Below are 16,807 nucleotides of genomic sequence, written 5' to 3' on the forward strand. Positions count from 1 at the left end.
CCCGCCCAGCAGCCCTCAGGGAGGAAAAGCCGTATTTACCGTGTCCCCACATCCCAAGGGGTGGGCTCTGACCCCTGCTGCAGGATGACCTGTGCCTCCCACCAGGTTTGCATGTTGGGGCTCTAAGCCACAGCTTGGTGTTGGGAGGTGGGGGTCGGGGGGGAGGCCCCTCAGCGGGGTCAGTGCCTACTGAGAGGAGACAGCTGGACCTCTGGCTCCTTCTCCACACATGCACGCGCTCTGCACGGAGGGGCCCGCCAGGCAGGGCTGTCTGGCCCCATGCTCTGTGGTCTGCAGTGCTTCCTCCTGGCCCGCAGCAGAGACGGGAGCCACAGTTCATGGCTGCTCAGAGCAAGCTTCAGTATGCATTGATGACCTCGAGTTTTCAAACACCTCCTAGCTTCAACTCAACCACCAATGTTTTGCCAGGCTTTTCTCCCTTTTTATTAGAACTTAAAGGCAAATCCCTAACATCATGTCATTTCTCCCACAAATGTCAGAATTCACCTCAAAACCATGTCATCACAGCAAATTCCTTAATGCCACCAATGCCCAGCCTGTTCACATGATTGTCTCAAAAATGGCTTCTTACAGTTGATTTGCTCCCAGCACCGCAGCCCCATGTCTCTGGGCCTCTGGGTGCTTGGAAAAGGTGCTGTCTGACAGCGTCCCTCAGGGCTCTGGCGCCACGCTTCTTCTTGGTGGCTGAGCTGGTCCTCTTCACCCTGCTTCCTGTGACCTCATTTCCAAGTCTAGGTGCATGTTATCTGGGAATTACTTTTTGGTACCAGGGATTAGGCACAAGAACTCCACCATTAAGGTGCACCCCCAACTTTTTAATTTTTTCAGACAAGATCTCACTAAGTTGCTGAGACTGGCCCTGAACTTGTGATCCTCCTGCCTCAGCCTCCCGAGTTGCTGGGGTTATAGGCGTGCACCACTGCGCCTGTCCATTAATTGCAGAACTCTCATCGGATATCAGGATAACCTGATACAGCAGTGACAGTGCGGGTCCCTGCTCAGCTCTCACAGTATGGAGTTGCCCTGGAAGCTCTGCCTGGCAGGCTGTTTCTGCCTGGGCAAGCAGAGGCACCCCAAGCTGAGAACCAAGAAGACAACCTGCAGCAAGCCTGGCCACCACATTCTGCTCTCAGACCCAGCCACACTCGCCAGCTCCAGGGGCGTGACCAGCTCTGAGCACCAACCAACGGGGAGGGCATGGGCAGAGGAAGCTCCTGTTGCCCAGTAGGCAGGCAGGCGGGCAGCCGCTATACAGCCAGCTTCTGGGCACCACCCAGCACCAGGCATGTGCACAGAGCTGCCCAGCAGCCAAGGCCCATGACACAGGGCAGTGCAGTGGAGTCATTAAGCAGCCTGAAAGCCAAGGGCCAGAGCTGAGCAGCCCAGTCCCAGGTTGGCAGCATCTCTGTAACTCGTGGTCCCACATGTGGATGCAGAGCTGGGCAGACACGTCCAGTTGTCACCCATATACCATGGCCTTCCTGGGCACCTTCTATGAACTCAATGAACAGAAACGAGACACGATGCCATTGTGCCAAAGAGCTGACGCCCAGGTCAGTCTCAGAACAAGAAGCTGCAAGGACAAGAGCTGAGGGTGCAGCTTTGACCCACACAGACAGCCCACCCGTCCTGTGCTGCCACGGAGCAGGCGCAGTCCCACATGTGCCGTGCCAACCAGACCCTGGCTTTGAATTCAGGTCTGGCCTTTTAACTGGCTCCTAATGACACAAAGGTGCTCGTTTGTAAGTTCCCACATAGTGAGGTCGCAAAAGAGGCTTTGCTTCTCTGAAAAATGTAACACTATCTTGCAGAGATGGAAGAAAGACGGATGAGCAAAGAGGGAGAGAAAGAGCCAGGACAAAAGGTTAAAGTGCACACGAGTGACAGCGGGGACAGGGGTCAAGTTCATGGGGTGAGACAGCCATGGGCACATCTCCAGGGCGGGTACACGGGGTGTGTGTGTGTGTGTGTGTGTTTATGCTTGCGTGTACGCACTGCTCAGTTTCCATGGCATACTCTGGATCCCCTTCTTCTGATGGTGTTTTCCTGGTGGTACTTCTCAGGAGCTCTGTGGAGCTCCAAGCTCCACCCAGTTATTCTGAAAGACCATAAGGTTTCCTTCTAGGCTCAAGAGTGACAGAGGGCACAGCTCGTCCCCAGCAAAGGTGGAGCCCCGGGGCCAGGGCCTCTACACCTGGCCCCCCCGGTGAGTCCTCTGATGCCGCGTGAAGAAGCCCAGGTGGCGGAAGCCCTTCCCACAGCGCTCACACTCATAGGACCTCTTGGCCAGGTGCAGCTTCTGGTGGATGCTGAAGCCCTTGGGCCACCGGAAGGCCTTCCCACACTCGGCACAGGTGTAGGGCTTCTCCCCGCTGTGAATGCGCTGGTGGTGACTAAGGTTCTCCTTGGTCCGGAAAGCCTTGCCGCAGTTGGTGCAGAAGAAAGGCCTCTCCCCAGTGTGCACAAGCTGGTGCCGGAGGAGGTTGGACTTCTGCTTGAAGGCCTTCCCGCAGTCACCACACACGTAGGGCCGGTGCTCTGTGTGGACTTTGCGATGCTGCACCAGACGGTCCTTCAAGCTAAAGGCCTGTCCACACAGCTCGCAGCTGAAGGGCTTCTCACTCGTGTGGTTCCTCTGGTGGCGCAGGAGGTTGGAACACCAGCGGAAGGTCTGGCCACACTGGAAGCACTCAAAGGACCTGGTTCCTGTGTGCACCGTCTGGTGAGCAGCCAGCCGGCTGTGGCAGCTCAGCGCCTTCCCACATGTGCCACAGATGAATGCAGGTTCCTCCGTGCGGCTCCTGTGCTGCTCCCCAAGACCTGGCCACTGCCTGCAGGACTTTCCACACGCCTGGCCGTGGAGAGTCGTGGGCTTACCTGCCTTCCTCCCTGGAGCAGTCCCGGGAAGCTGCACCTCACCCACAGCTGGGAGGAAGCTCTTCCCCCAGCTAGCCCCTTTCTGGACTCTTCTCCGCAGGTGGATCTTCTCGTGAACCCAGGCCAGCTGATCACAGAGTCTTTTGTGGTCAACAGTCTTCCTTGACCCTACAGAGGAACACCAACAAATTTACAGGATTGGTGGCTCCAGGGGCAGGCAAGTCACGCAGTGGCCATCCTGAAAGTGTGAAGAAAAGCTACCAAATGTCATCTCTACTCATCTCAAGCAAAACAAGGAGGCACTCCTAAAAAGTCACTCCCTACAGCATAAGCTATAAAGAAACATGCTAAAAACACATAGGTGAGCCGAGCTTGGTGGCACATGCCTGTCATCCCAGCAGCTCGAGAGGCTGAGACAGGAGGATGGCAAGTTCAAAACCAGCTTCGGCAACGCAACGGCGAGGTGCTAAGCAACTCAGTAAGACTCTGTCTCTAAATACACATTAGGGGGGCTGGGGATGTGGCTTAGTGCTTAAGTGCACCTGAGTCAAATCCCTGGTACCCCCCCCCCCGCAAAAAAAAAAAACCACAGAGGAGACTGTGGCTGGGGCTCAGTGGTAGAGCGCTTGCCTGGCATGTGTGAGGCAGTGGGTTTGATTTCCAGCACCACATACAAATAAATAAATAAAGATCCACTGACAACAAAAAAGAAAAAGAAAACAAAAAACAGAACCCACATAGGTCAGCTAGAACTACTAGCACTGGACTACACAGAGTGAACTCAGAGCTCGCTCTAACTCCGTGGTAGTCATCCAGGACCACTGAGGAGAGGGGGACCTGCGAGAAGGTTTGACCATCTCAGTAATGCACACTGGCTGGTGTCCCCACGCGAGGAGGGACTCAGGACAGTGTCACCCCGCTGAGGTACAGGTAGGGCCTAGGCAGGGGCCGGGGAACTCCATATATTCAGGACCCCACATCCTCCCCAGCCAGGGGCTCCAACATGTCCAGACGCCTTCCAGCCTGTCTCAGGCGCACACAGCCCTGGATCTGAGCTAAGGCACTGACCCCGGGGCTGGGTAGGGCTCGGTGGCACAGGGCTTACCCAGCACATGGGAGAGGCCCTGGTCCATCCCCAGCACCACAAAAGGGAGAAACAATGTACCCTGGTGACCACTGCCAAGGCCACCACCTCCATTAAGGGAGGGAGGCAGCACCGTTGACCAGCGGTACAAATGAGCCAGAATAAAGAGCCCACCTAAGGCCACTCAGGAGAGTCTGACCTGCATCAGGCACACAGGCCTCAGAACCCCCCCACACTGCGTTGTCACAGAACAGTGCCTGGGACTGGCACAGGCTCTCCACACACCTCCCTCCCCCAAATTACCTCACCAGCTGAGCCCAGGACCCTTGTAAATGCCATCCCAGTAGGACCAGTGGCAGGAGTGCAGCTGCCACCTGTGTCCCACTCAGAAGCAGCTCTGTGCCCCTCTCCCTGGGAGGGGAAGGTGATGGGAGCTCTGAGGACAGAGGAAGAGGCCAACCAGTCCAGAGTGCTGCGCTCACCTGGGTGGGAGTCCCGCTGTGCTTCCCGAAACTCAGCTCTCTCCCAGTCTTCAACCCATGGCTCACCCCACTGCTCCAGGTGAGAGACAAGATCTGGTCTGGGGCCGCAAAGTCCTTCTCAAAAGAGAGAAAAGGTTTTATTTGTGCAGAGGACAAAGTGAGGGTCAGGGCTCAGGCCAGCTTTAGGTCAGTATAAGGTGAACTCAGCAGCCAGGACAGCCCTGAAGGACCCCCTGGAGAATCTTCCCTGAAGCAGAGATGAAAGAAGAGACATCCCCATTCCCACTGTCCCACACAGGGTCCTGGAGACTTGAGCCAAGAAGACATGCGAGGCTGGGCACGGTGGTGCACACCTGTAATCCCAGCAGCTCAGGAGGCTGAGGCAGGAGGATCACAAGTTCAAAGCCAGCCTTAGCAACACGAGGCGCTAAGCAACTCAGTCCCTGTCTCTAATAAAATACAAAATAGGGCTGGGGATGTGGCTCAGTGGTCAAGTGCCCCTGAGTTCAATCCCCGGCACCCCCCGCCCCCAAAAAAAGAGAAGACAAGCTGCCTCCAGAGAAGTCAAGAGAGCCCCCAGACCAGATGGTCAGAGGGTGGGCCGGGCCCTTCTGTCTGCTCAGGCTGAGAACTCCCTACCCCAAGCCCTCAGCTAGAACCTATCAGGCTCTCGAGGCCCACACAGCCTCACCCAAAGCAACCAAGCTCCTGAAGTTGTCCAGCATCACATCCTGGTAGAGGGCCCTCTGGCTGGGGCCAAGACACTCCCACTCTTCCCTTGAGAAGTACACTGCCACATCCTCAAAGGTCACCGGCACCTGACACATGCACGGCTCCAGGACTAGCTGCTCCTGAAAAAGAGTGAGAGACACAGCACCAAGTCCCACGTCTGCAGGAAGGGGTGAGAGTAGGTGACAGTGTTCAAGAGGAACAACCCCAGAGGTCCACAGCCGAATCTGGGAAGGCACCTGTGTGGGCAGGTGTCTGCACCCAACTCTTAGGCTAGACCCCTGACTCCCAGGTGGCTGCACTTGGAGATGGGGCCTCCGAAGAAGCAATTAAGGTTAATGAGATCAAAGGGTGGGGTCCTAAACAACAGGACTGGGGTCCTTATTAGAAAGTCAGAAAGCCAGGCTGGGGGGCGCATGCCTGTAATCTTGGCAATTCGAGAGACTGAGAGGCAGGAGAATCACAAGTTCAAGGCCAGCCTCAGCAACTTATTGAGGCCCTAAGCAACTTAGCAATACCCTGTCTGAAAAAAGGAAAGAGCTGGGAATGTGGCTCAGTGCTTAAGCAGGTTCAATCCCAGGACGAGGGGAAAAAGGGAAGAGCTCCATGGCTCCTTCCCACAGGAGGCCCTTCACAAAGGCAGCCTCTACATCCAGGAAGAAGCCCTGGCCAGGACTGCACGTGCCAGCACTGACGCTGGACTCTGCAGGATAGAGAAGCAGATGGCTATAGCGTTAAGCTGCCCGCCTGGTAGTTTGCTTGCAACTGTGATGGACTAGGCACGTAAAAGAACCAAGCCCATTTTCCAAGTTGGCTATGACTTCTACCAGGCTCTTACCTAAGTGAACTGGGCTCTTTCCTTTTCCCAGCCCCAAGAAAGAGAACCAGCAGAAAGGTAAGCCTGGCAGGTACCCTCCCTGCCTCGGCCGCACCTGGGGGCCTGCAGCCAACAACAGCTCACCTGGGGCACATCCACGGGAACTGCAGTGGTCACGCTCTGAGGAAACACAGGCATAATGGAGCAGTCTGGGGAGACAGAGTGGGGTGAGCAGGAGAGGCTGGCACAGAGCCCCACCTAACTCCAAAGCCAACCCCCACTTGCAAGCCCAGGGAGCCCAGGAAAAGCCAGTGGTGCCTATGCCCTGGCATTGAGGTGCCAGGGAGAGCAGGTGCTATGGCCTCTGGCAAGCAGCAGAACTCTGGAACACCAGGAAGCAGGCAGGCCTGTCTCCAGACCAGGTAGAGACCAGCTGGTATGGCTGAAAGTCACCAGCCTGACTGCGGGCGTGGCACTGGAGAGTGACACAGAGCCCCAACCAAGGCAGCTAGTTCCTGGACAGCAGGCCAGGCCACTCCACAGGGCGGGCACACAAACTGTCCTCGGGTGCTTTCCCATGAAGGGGCCACATCCCAGCCACCTTCTCCCAACTCAGAATATGGGCTGGCCCGGGGAGTCCCCACTCGCCCTCACTGAGGTGCCCGTCAGGCCAGGCGTTCCCCACTATGAGCCGCATTTGCTGCTGTGGCCTCTGGCCTGCCAAGAACACCTTCCCCGGGATCCAGACGCCTCCTGCTGCACGGGCCTCGCCTCTCCTGTGGAGCCCAGCCTCAGACACCATGGGAGAAGACATCCCCAGTGGTAGGAAGAAAGAACACACCTCCTTCCCCTGCAAGTGAGAAGGGGCCTTGCTACAGACCCTCCGTCAGGAGTGCCCTGAGAGCCATCATGAGCCTGTCACACCAAGTCCAGCAACTCAGATAAAGACCAGAACTGAGCAAGCCAAGTGGAAGCCCAGCCTGCTGAGCGAGTGCCACCAGGACGGACACTCCCCAAGGAAGAGCAGCCTGCAGGCCGGGCGTGTTTTTCTAGGAGGACCAACAAACAACTTCCAGTTTCTCTTAATGAGGCAGCACGACCTCAAACCCAAACCGTCAGAGGAAAACTGCAGCCCATCTCTCATCAACAGACATGGCCATCTCCAGATATCAGAGGCCAAACCCAAGACTGAGAGCATGCACCCCAAAGACACAGTCACTGTGTCTGAGCTGGAGACCTGGGATCAGGCAGGAGCTGTCCTTGCGCTCACCTCTGCACACCTCACCGCACAGACTCTCCCCATTTCCCCTCTGGCACTATCAAGTGCACCCAAGCTCTGAACAGCTGTCAGTCACATGGAGCTGCTCAACGATTTAGTGTTTTCCAACTTGAGATTTGTAAGGACCCAGCTTGTTGTGACCACAGCCCATTTTGGCTGTAAGAGCCTGTGCGCCCACCAGGTGACCAGGGCACTACAGAGCAGAGTTATTAAGACAGGCTGTGTGTGTTGTGGTGGTCATCGATGTCCAGACTGCTTTTTTTTTTTTTAAATATGTTCTTTTTAGTCATTGGTGAACTTTATTATATTTGCTTATTTATATGCGGAGCTGAGAATCGAACCCAATGCCTCACATGCCAGGCAAGCTCTGCCATTGAGCCACACACAACCCTGGCCCCCAGATGGCTGCTGCTTTTTTGTTGTTGTTGTTATGCTGGGGATTGAACCCAGGGCCTTGTGCATGCGAGGCGAGCACTCTACCAACTGAGCTCTGTCCCCAGCCTCCCAGACTGCTTCTTAACTGACCTTTTTTTTTTTTTTTTTTTTAATATTTATTTTTCAGTTCTCGGCAGACACAACATCTTTGTTTGTATGTGGTGCTGAGGATCGAACCCGGGCCGCACGCATGGCAGGCGAGCGCGCTACCGCTTGAGCCACATCCCCAGCCCCTTCTTAACTGACCTTTGACATGTTAACGGTTTCTGAGAAAGGCCAGGTCTGCTCTGGCTGGCCAGGGCCCACCTGTGTCCAGCTGAGCACATGAACCTTCTGCCCTGCAGCTGCTTTGCCTGGTAAGGGACTGGCTTGCTACCTTCTGCGGCCTGGATCTGCCAGCCTTCTCTGGTCTCAGCCACTCCCACCTTCTGCAGACACCTCTCACACATGGGGTGCCAGGTTTTCCCCTGATAAGATCACCTCTTCCTTTTAAAAGCTGGTTGCAGCTTTAGTTACAATGACTTTCCTAGCTTTTCCTTTGTCATTTGGAAATGAACCAATATCATTAACCATGTTAGAAACACAAAGGAGATGGGCTGGGGTTGTGGCTCAGTGGTAGAGCACTCGCCTAGCATGTGTGAGAACTGGGTTTGATTGTCAGCACCACATATGAATAAATAAAATAAAGGTCCATTGATAACTAAAAAAAAAATTTTAAAAACACAAAGGAGAAAACACAGTATGAAGTTCTATAATTATCTCAAAAGATATACTGATATGATTTAAATAAATGTCTTTTCCAAAACTCATGCTACAATCTGTATCCATTCAAGTAGCCACAGGGGACCTGGGAGGTCACCAGGTGGACTGATATCACTGTCAGGGCAAGCCACAGACTGATCAGAACTATAACCCCTCTAAGTCATCAATAAAAAGAAAAGCTTAAAACAAGCAAAATGTCTGAATGGACACTTTAGAATAAAGTCAGAATGGTCCAGGAAAAGGTACATGGAGCACAGGGTTTTCTATAATTGAAGCCAGAATGAGACAGGCAGTCAGTGTAGATCTGTCAACAGAGTCAGGACAGATCAAGGAGGCCAACTTTGAGTGAGTCTGGGAAGTTGGAGACTGCCCCTGAGGGATCTTATCTAGAACCTGCCCCTGCTCCAACCTGTTGCCAAGATACCCGGTCCCAGGAACTGCCCCTCCCTACAGGGAGCCGCGAGGTGGTCAACGTGTCCTGAGCAGCTCCAAGCTGCCCTTCCCCCTTCAGCCCACCTGTGTCCCACCTTTGGCCCTCCCACCGAGCGCTCTGGGTCTGGTCAGGTGCGCAGGAAGAAGAAAGATAGGGGAAGAGGGCAGGAGAACAAAGGAAGCCTAGGACATATAAAAAGGGCACAACACCTCGCTTCTGGGGATACCAGGATGCCAGCTATGGGCCTTCTCCCTCCCGGGAGAAGACGGTTTCCCCTTTTTAAATAAACCCTGCTTTGTGCTCGCCTCGCGTGCTTCTCCAGTGTTCTACTTCAACATGTGGGGAGCAGGACTCCTCAGCGGCGACGGGCGGTCTCTTACTGACAGTGACTCACAAACTGTGTGACGGAAAGTGACAGCTCCCCTCCTCTGAGCACCACTGTGGCAAAAGCCTGGATCTCCAATGGGAGCAAGAGAGTGCAACCTGCAGAGCACGCAGCAGGTGGTCAGCAGCCCCAGGAAAGCAGGCGGGGGACTGCAGCGCCCGGCAGCTCACCTGCGGGCCTCCGCAGCCGGGCCTCCGCAGCCGGGCCTCGCGCGCCGGCCCTCCGGGGCTGTGCAGCGGGGCCGGCTTCGGCGCGTCTGAAGGGGAAGGGGGTTCCGAGCGCGGATCGGTAAGACCGGCCCGCGTCAGGCAGGCCTGGAGCGCGAGGGACGGTGAGCAACCTAAAACCGCAGCCCCCAAGCGGCGCGGGGAAGTGCCGCACCGGGTCCCGCGACACACGGACTTCAACTTCCCAACGGAAGTGCGCTGCCCCTGGAGCAGCTTCCGGCCCTTCTAGGAACCGAATCTCGGTGTAACGCTGGAGGACTAGGCCCCGCCCCGGGGGCACCATCCCAGCGCGCGCCCCGCCCCCAGAACGGGAGCACGCCCGCCGGACAGGCCCCGCCCCCAGAGCGGGAGCACGCCCGCCGGACAGGCCCCGCCCCCAGAGCGGGAGCACGCCCGCCGGACAGGCCCCGCCCTCCAGCGGCCCTGGCCGGTCGCGCGCTCTTCTAGAACAGGTCCTTCCAGTTCAGAGCACGCCTGGCATTGGGGCGTCCGTTCCCTGGATAGTGAGGTCCCCGGCCACGTGCACCTGTCCGCGGAGCCCTTCCACCCGCCTTCTGGATTGGCTGTGGCTCTCTCCTGAGCCTGCTGGGGGATATTTTTTCCTTTCACCGCAAAATATACCTTCGTAACCTTTCTTAATGTGAAGTGGTAGTGTTCAGTACCTTCACGCCGTAGTGTGTTGAGTCTCAAAACTTCTCCTGCAAAACAGAAGGCCTGGGCCGCGCAGTGCTCATTCCTGTGATCTCAGTGACTCCGGAGGCAGAGGCAGGAGGGTCACAAGTTTGAGGCCCACCAGGACAACGTAGCAAGGCCCTGTCTCCACATAAAAAGGGCTGGGGGTGTAGCTCACTGGTAGAGCGCCTCTGAGTTCAATCCCCATTAACCTACAAGAGATGTACCCTGTGAATGCAAGAATGGGGTCTTCAGAGGCCCCACGCAGAAGAACGCAAGAACACCACAGCCAGGACTGGTCAGAAGCCATACAGGCGGGAACCAAGGGAATGTCATCACAGTGGGAAGCGTGGTTTGCATTTTTGTTTTGGTATTAGGGATTTTAACTCAGGGGCAATTCACCACTGAGATACAACCCCAGCCCTTTTTATTTTTATTTTGAGACAGGGTGTCACTAAGGACCTTGATAAGTTGCTGAGGCTGAACTTGAACTTATACTTGTGATTCCTGTGTCAGCCACCAAGTCACTGGGATTACCGGCATGTGCAACCGTGCTGGACTGCGAAGTGTTTTGACAAATTTCAGACCTTATGCAGCACAAGAGAATTCACGCAGGAGACTTCCACCTGTGAAATGAATACGGGAAGGCCATAATTCTATCTCAGTCATTACTACATAGATGCAAATCTTTATTGGAAAGAAACCACAAGAATGTGCTGACTGGGTTGCTGCACCAGGATTCCAGGTTCCCCATGCCAGAGGACAGGCTCTGACGTGGCCTCCTTTGCAGACCACACCTCGGTGAGCGTGGAGTTCACACGGGAGAGGAGCTGTACATGAGTGCTGCAGGCAGAGCCCTGGCCACCCTCCCACAGGAGGATTGGGGGGTGGAGGCCCCTGTGGCAGTGCCTGTGCACCCGGCTGTGGGTGGCAGCCATCGGAGAGCATGTGGTAGCTCACACCGAAGTTTAGTTCCTCTGACAGTTCAAGGAAGAGCAAATTCACACTGAATAAATAGGAAGGCAGGGCTGGGGTTGTGGCTCAGTGGTAGAGTGTTCGCCTAGGATGCATGAGGCACTGGGTTCGATCCTCAACACGACATAAAAATAAAAAATAAAGATATTGTGTCTAGGGGCTGGGGATATAGCTCAGTTGATACAGTGCTTGCCTTGCTTGCACAAGGCCCTGGGTTCAATCCCCAGCACCACCACCACACACACACACACACACACACACACACACACAAAGATATTGTGTCTACCTAAAAAAAAAAAAAAACAGGAAGGATTCACACCTTGTTGGGCCCAAAATTGTCTTAGATAGTAAATTTATAAAAACAGACAGTTGTCAACTAAAACCTTCTACACTGATGCTGCCTGTGGGCACAAGAAAATGAAATAAGAAGCCTGGCATAATGAGCACACCTGTAATCCCAGCAGCTCAGGAGGCAGAGGAAGGAGGATTGCAAGTTCAAGGTCAGCCTCAGCAACTTGGCAAGACCCTAAGTAATTTAGTGAGACCCTGTGTCAAAAAAATAAAATAAAATAAAAAGGGTTAGGGATATGGCTTAGTGGTAAAGCACCCCCTGGGTTCAATCCCTAGTTAGTTCAAAAGAAAAAAAAAAGTAAGATAGTAAAAGAAGAAAATAAGAAGTTGAATCAAGTAGAAGAGCTAGCTGTTTAATGAGAAGTGTGTGCATCTGTAGAGATGTCCCAGCCCACATTGGTGCCACCTCCTTGTCTGCATGTCAGGGTTACCACTAAACATCTGAGGCTGGGCGTGATTGGTGGGATATCAGCTCACCTAGCATCTGGCCTGGCTTCAATCCCCAGTACCAAAGTGAACAAATGAAAGAACTAGTTGAACTTTACAAAGTTTTTATTACCTTCCAGTTGAAAGTTGGAGGTGAGGATGTGTATGTATGTAAGCATGTATATGTGAGCATGTGTCTATGTATGTAGGCATGTATATGTACATGTGTACATATGGATGTATATACATCACAGTTTAACTGAGAAATGCATGCTAAAGAATAGTCAACGGGGGGGCTGGGGATGTGGCTCAAGTGGTAGCGCGCTCGCCTGGCATGCGTGCGGCCCGGGTTCGATCCTCAGCACCACATACAAACAAAGATGTTGTGTCCACCGAAAAATAAATAAATAAATATTAAAAAAAAAAAAAGAATAGTCAACGGAAGAGGTTTTTTTTTTATTAAAATGCCCAATTATATTGCACAACTAACAAATTACTAAAATATAAATTGTTCAAACAGGAAATGTCTCCCTGGGCTGGTGCCCCTGTGGGTGCTGATGCAGGACAGGTACTCTGCAGGCCAGGCACGTCCTGGGAATGTGATGATAAGCTCATGTGGCGCTGCCTACAGGTGTGCAGGAGGCAGCTGCGAGCCTCTCAGGGCAGAACTTGAGGGTGTGCTGGAAGATATATCAAATGCTGTGACTGGCAGAGGCTCCACAGGTGACATTTACACTCCAGACAATAAGCCGGCCCATTGGTGCACACCTGTAGTCTCAGCTACTCAGGATGCTGAGGCAGGAGAAGTACTTGAGGCTCTTACAGGAGTTAGAAGTCAGTGTGTGGAACACAGCAAGACCCCATCTTGATAAAGTAAAAAATTAAAAATAAACTGTAGAAGATATAAGAAAACACTTTTCATGTTGTTAGACAATGGCTTTTAATTGTTATGCTTAGAATGGTATTTAAACAGAATGACTGGAGATGCAGGAGGCTCTGAACTGAGTTCAAAAGCGCAGCACCACTCTGTGACCTGAGGGAAAACGTGGAATTAGGAAGCCTTAGCTGCACACCACTACTGAAACTGCATCCTGACATCCCTGCAGCTGGGGCCAGGACACTGGGGTCCTCTCAAGTCTCGTCTCAGTGAAGTGTTCCAGCAGAAGCAGACAAGGGCTGGCCACTGCCTCACACAGAAAACAGGTGCCTGTGGGAAAGACCACTATTCTTTCCAAGACCCAGGTTGCTACAAACTCATGGTTCTGTGTGCAGGTCCCATCAGGAGACAGAAATGTGAAGAAGGAAGGTCTAACATAGCAATTATTGGCCCTAATGTAATTGTCCTTGGAGGTCAAGAGAACCACAAAGACCCAGGGCTGAGAATTGTGAGGAGGGCCACGTGAGGACCTGCGGGATCAGGCTCCGACACCAGAATAGGTGGTTCCAAGTTGTGCTACTCAGTAGATGCAGAGACGCTTCCTTCCCAGAATGGCCCAGGTAGAGCTGGTCAGCAGTTGATGAGCAATAGCCCCAGGTGCAGGTGGGCCACGGAAGGTGGGCAGGGAACCCTGCCAGTGTTATGGTGGGAACTGATCAATATAATCAATAAGTCATAGATATAGGTTATAGGTATAAGGCAAGATAGAATAAATAATCAATAAGCAATGGACATAAAGACTACAGGAATAAGGTAAGATAACATAGATAAGTGATAATAAGATAAGTTCATCAGGAATAAGCCTACATAATAGTAGAAGAATCCTGTAACTGTAAAACATAGGATTTAAGCCATAGGATGTGTCAGTGTGTCAGCATAGTTATAAATAAATATGATCAAATTGATCAACATAAGAATTTGATCTTGTAGCCTTGCATAGGATAAAGGACATAGGGTTTATAGGTATTAAAACAACAGATGAAAATGTGTGTAGTTTTAAGCAGGCATCAAATAAGTCACTAGTACTGAGTGTGTAAAGCAATTGCTCTGGTAGAGACTCATTAGTCACTTGCAACAATTCCCGCCTTGTTGGGATTACAGGAATAAGGTCACACTGTAGTCATTTAAGTAAAATGATGTGACTATAGAAACTCCATGTTAGTTTGTCACTGTCCCTGTGAAGAGAGAACTGCATGACCCATTTCTAGGAAACAGAAACTAAAGCTGTTTTCTTATTTTGAAAACTTGTTTTTCTGCACTTTGTACCCACACCCTGAGCCCTACTCGGGATGCAGCAGTGGGCATGGGAGTTACACCCTGGGTGTGAGTGCCCTTGTGGGTCTACGTGACTTTGGAGTAGATTCTTGTCCCGCTGACCCCGACCCAGGTTCAGGGGGTGACTGTCTAGCACCTGCTTGAGCCTGGGACTGTGGTCATCTGAAGCGCAGAGCTGTGCATTTGTAGCTTCTGTTTATCGCTCGCTTGCTGACTGGAGTCCTGCCCAGAGCCCACGGTCCCATTATTAATATTTTCATGTCTGTGACTGGCTAGCTTCGATGACGACAAGCACGTCACTGAGTTGGGGTTTTGTGCTTTCTCCTTGGATGGACAGGAAGCTGCTGTCCTCCCACAGAGCGAGTCTCTGCGGTGGGTGGCAGTCCCTGGCCAGGTAAATAAAGCTCTCTTTTGATTTGAAATTCGGACTCAGTGTGTTTTCTGGAACGGCTCCCGTAAGGCCAGGACAGGCCAGCAGGAATCGCCTGCCGGTGTGCTAGCAGCTGAGGCTGGGCCCCAGGCGTCCACGTGAGCCTGAGTGACTGTGCCTGCGGAGGCACAGTCGCTGTGTTGGCAAGAGCAGGGAGCAGGCAGAAGGAAGCAGAGAACGGGGAGAAGTGGCTTCCCCGCAGTGGCTCTCCTGCGTGCCTGCCGGCAACATTTAGCAGTGTCCAGACCCGAGAGAAACACCCCCAGTGCAGCCCTTTTCACGGAGTGGGCAGTGAAGATTGCACCGGAGCTGAAAGATGGGTGGACGCGAGATCCCAACCTCCGTCTGGCAGCACCGTGCCCAGCACTCGTCCTCATTCTGATGCGCCAAGCGGCTCTCCAACACTCCTGAAACAGGACACCCCATCTTTCCTCACTCAGGAGAGAATGTGGGTCTCTTATTTACACAGAATACAGATGACACTTGTGCGTGAATGAAACTGAATACAGACTTTGGGAAACCTGCCTGTGCGAGCTGAACTGTACCCTCACCGACCCATGCTGAAGTCTTGACCCCGCTGGCTCAGCTCGTGACTGTATTCAGAGATTAAGAATTTGCAGAGGTGACAGTTAAAATGGGTGTTAGGATGGGCCCCCATCCAGTTTGGCTTATGACCCTTAAGTACGGGAACCTGGCTGCAGAGAGAAATGCCCGTGTAGACACAGAAGGTGCAAGCCCTGGAGAAAACAAGACTTCTGGTGATTTCACCTCAGATTTCTGGCTTCCAGGACTGTGAGATGTTGGGGACTGCAAATCAAGTCAAGATGGCGCCTGGCAGTTTGCCAGGAGGAGTGCTTTGTGAGGCAACGCCACAGAGCCATTAAGTTGGTGGGGATTCCCGATTGGCCGTAACTGGATGATGCTAATTGAGTCAAGCTGTGTGATCAGTTAGGTATATATACCTCTGCTGTTTTGCAGTAAGGCGGCTCCTGCTACCTTGGGTTCCCGCTGAGTTTCCCCCGCAATAAAGCAGTTCCCGTTTCAACCTTCAAGTCGCTTGTCACCTCCCGGTTATTGTGTCCAGCCAGACTGCGGCAGTGAGAAAATGCCTGTAGCTGGCGGCATTATTTACGGCAGTATGAGCTGCTGCAAGGCCTGGGCTGCGGTGTGGCTGTGGAGTCCTGGAAGCAGGCACAGCCTGGAGGCGGTGGGCCCTCCCTGGAGGAAGGTCTGCTTCCACCCAGCCACAGGAGAGAAGCCAACCCCAGGCAGTCAGGGACTGAAAGGAAGTGAGGACAGTGTCCTCCCTCTGGGGCTGGAGAAGGGTGAGCAGGTGCTCGGGTAGTGTGAGGCGGGCCATCACAGCCGGAGTGGACCAAGGTTTTGCTGGAGGCACATGGCCAGGGCCCACTGCAGGTCTGAGTAGCTGCAAGCAAGCACTGATTGCTGCCCCAGGTCCAACAGAGGCCACAGCTCAGACTGGGAGTGGATTCTGGAGACAGTAAAGGTGACGTGGAGGGTGGTAGCACAGGGGTGTTCCCGGAGGTGTCGGCCCTGGCCCTCAGCGAAGTCCACAGACCTGTACTGCAGCCCTCCTGTGAGCAGTGAAGGCCACCAGGACTTACCATATGAAGGGGAGTCCCTCTTCTTCCACGAGGGCTGCCTTGGGAAGGAATAGCCTACTGTGATCTGGAAGGACAGCTGGACTGCCGGCCAAGGGTGCCTGGGAGAGGTGGCTTGGTCTCCTCTGTATTTGGACCTCCTCCCACTACAGCATCCTGCCCTGTGCTCCCTGGAATCTGCCTGGACTAGGTGACCACTGCTCTTGCTGACAGGGCCACTCTTCTGCTTAGAGCCACCTGGCGGCTTTCAAGGCCTTCATCTACAGCTAAGCAGCCTGTGACCACAGCCTCCCGCAATCAGCCCCCGGAGCTGTGCCCGCAGGGCTCCTGCATCCGCTGCTGCCTACCGTGTAAGATGGAGTTCCAACTTGCTGTTGGCATGTTCAGCTCATAAAAGTACAGGATGCCCAACCAACCGTGGAAATGGGGAGAATCACCTTATTGTTTCCTTTAAGTCTGTGCCATGTGGCATTTTCTGTGGTGACCCTCACTCCACCCACATCCCCTCCCCACCTCCTGCTCCACTAGGCACCCTGTGCGGCAGAGACCACCAATACCCTTGTGGAGCCTCCCACGCTCACGCTGCAG

At 53.6% G+C, this 16,807-nt stretch overlaps 1 protein-coding gene across 3 annotated transcripts in view; it reads right to left on the reverse strand.

The window, feature by feature from the left end:
• Positions 1-420: 420 nt before the first annotated feature.
• Positions 421-16,807, reverse strand: part of LOC114104875 (zinc finger protein 623) — a 29,029-nt gene continuing 12,642 nt past the window's right edge. Inside the window, exons 1-5 of one of the 3 annotated variants that reach the window (XM_027951152.3) lie at positions 9,475-9,543; positions 6,155-6,219; positions 5,156-5,315; positions 4,465-4,578; positions 421-3,066 (exon numbers count right to left, since the gene is read on the reverse strand). In XM_027951152.3, coding sequence (XP_027806953.3) covers positions 2,210-3,066; positions 4,465-4,578; positions 5,156-5,315; positions 6,155-6,208 — 1,185 coding nt within the window. In that variant the 5' untranslated portion in view covers positions 6,209-6,219; positions 9,475-9,543 and the 3' untranslated portion in view covers positions 421-2,209. Of the gene's footprint in view, positions 3,067-4,464; positions 4,579-5,155; positions 5,316-6,154; positions 7,815-7,970; positions 8,372-9,474 lie in introns of those variants that run through there. The other 2 variants (XM_071602070.1, XM_027951161.3) reach the window with 2 other exon arrangements.

Source organism: Marmota flaviventris, chromosome 15 (genome assembly GCF_047511675.1).
Source record: "Marmota flaviventris isolate mMarFla1 chromosome 15, mMarFla1.hap1, whole genome shotgun sequence".
Classification (NCBI taxonomy): Eukaryota; Metazoa; Chordata; class Mammalia; order Rodentia; family Sciuridae; genus Marmota; species Marmota flaviventris.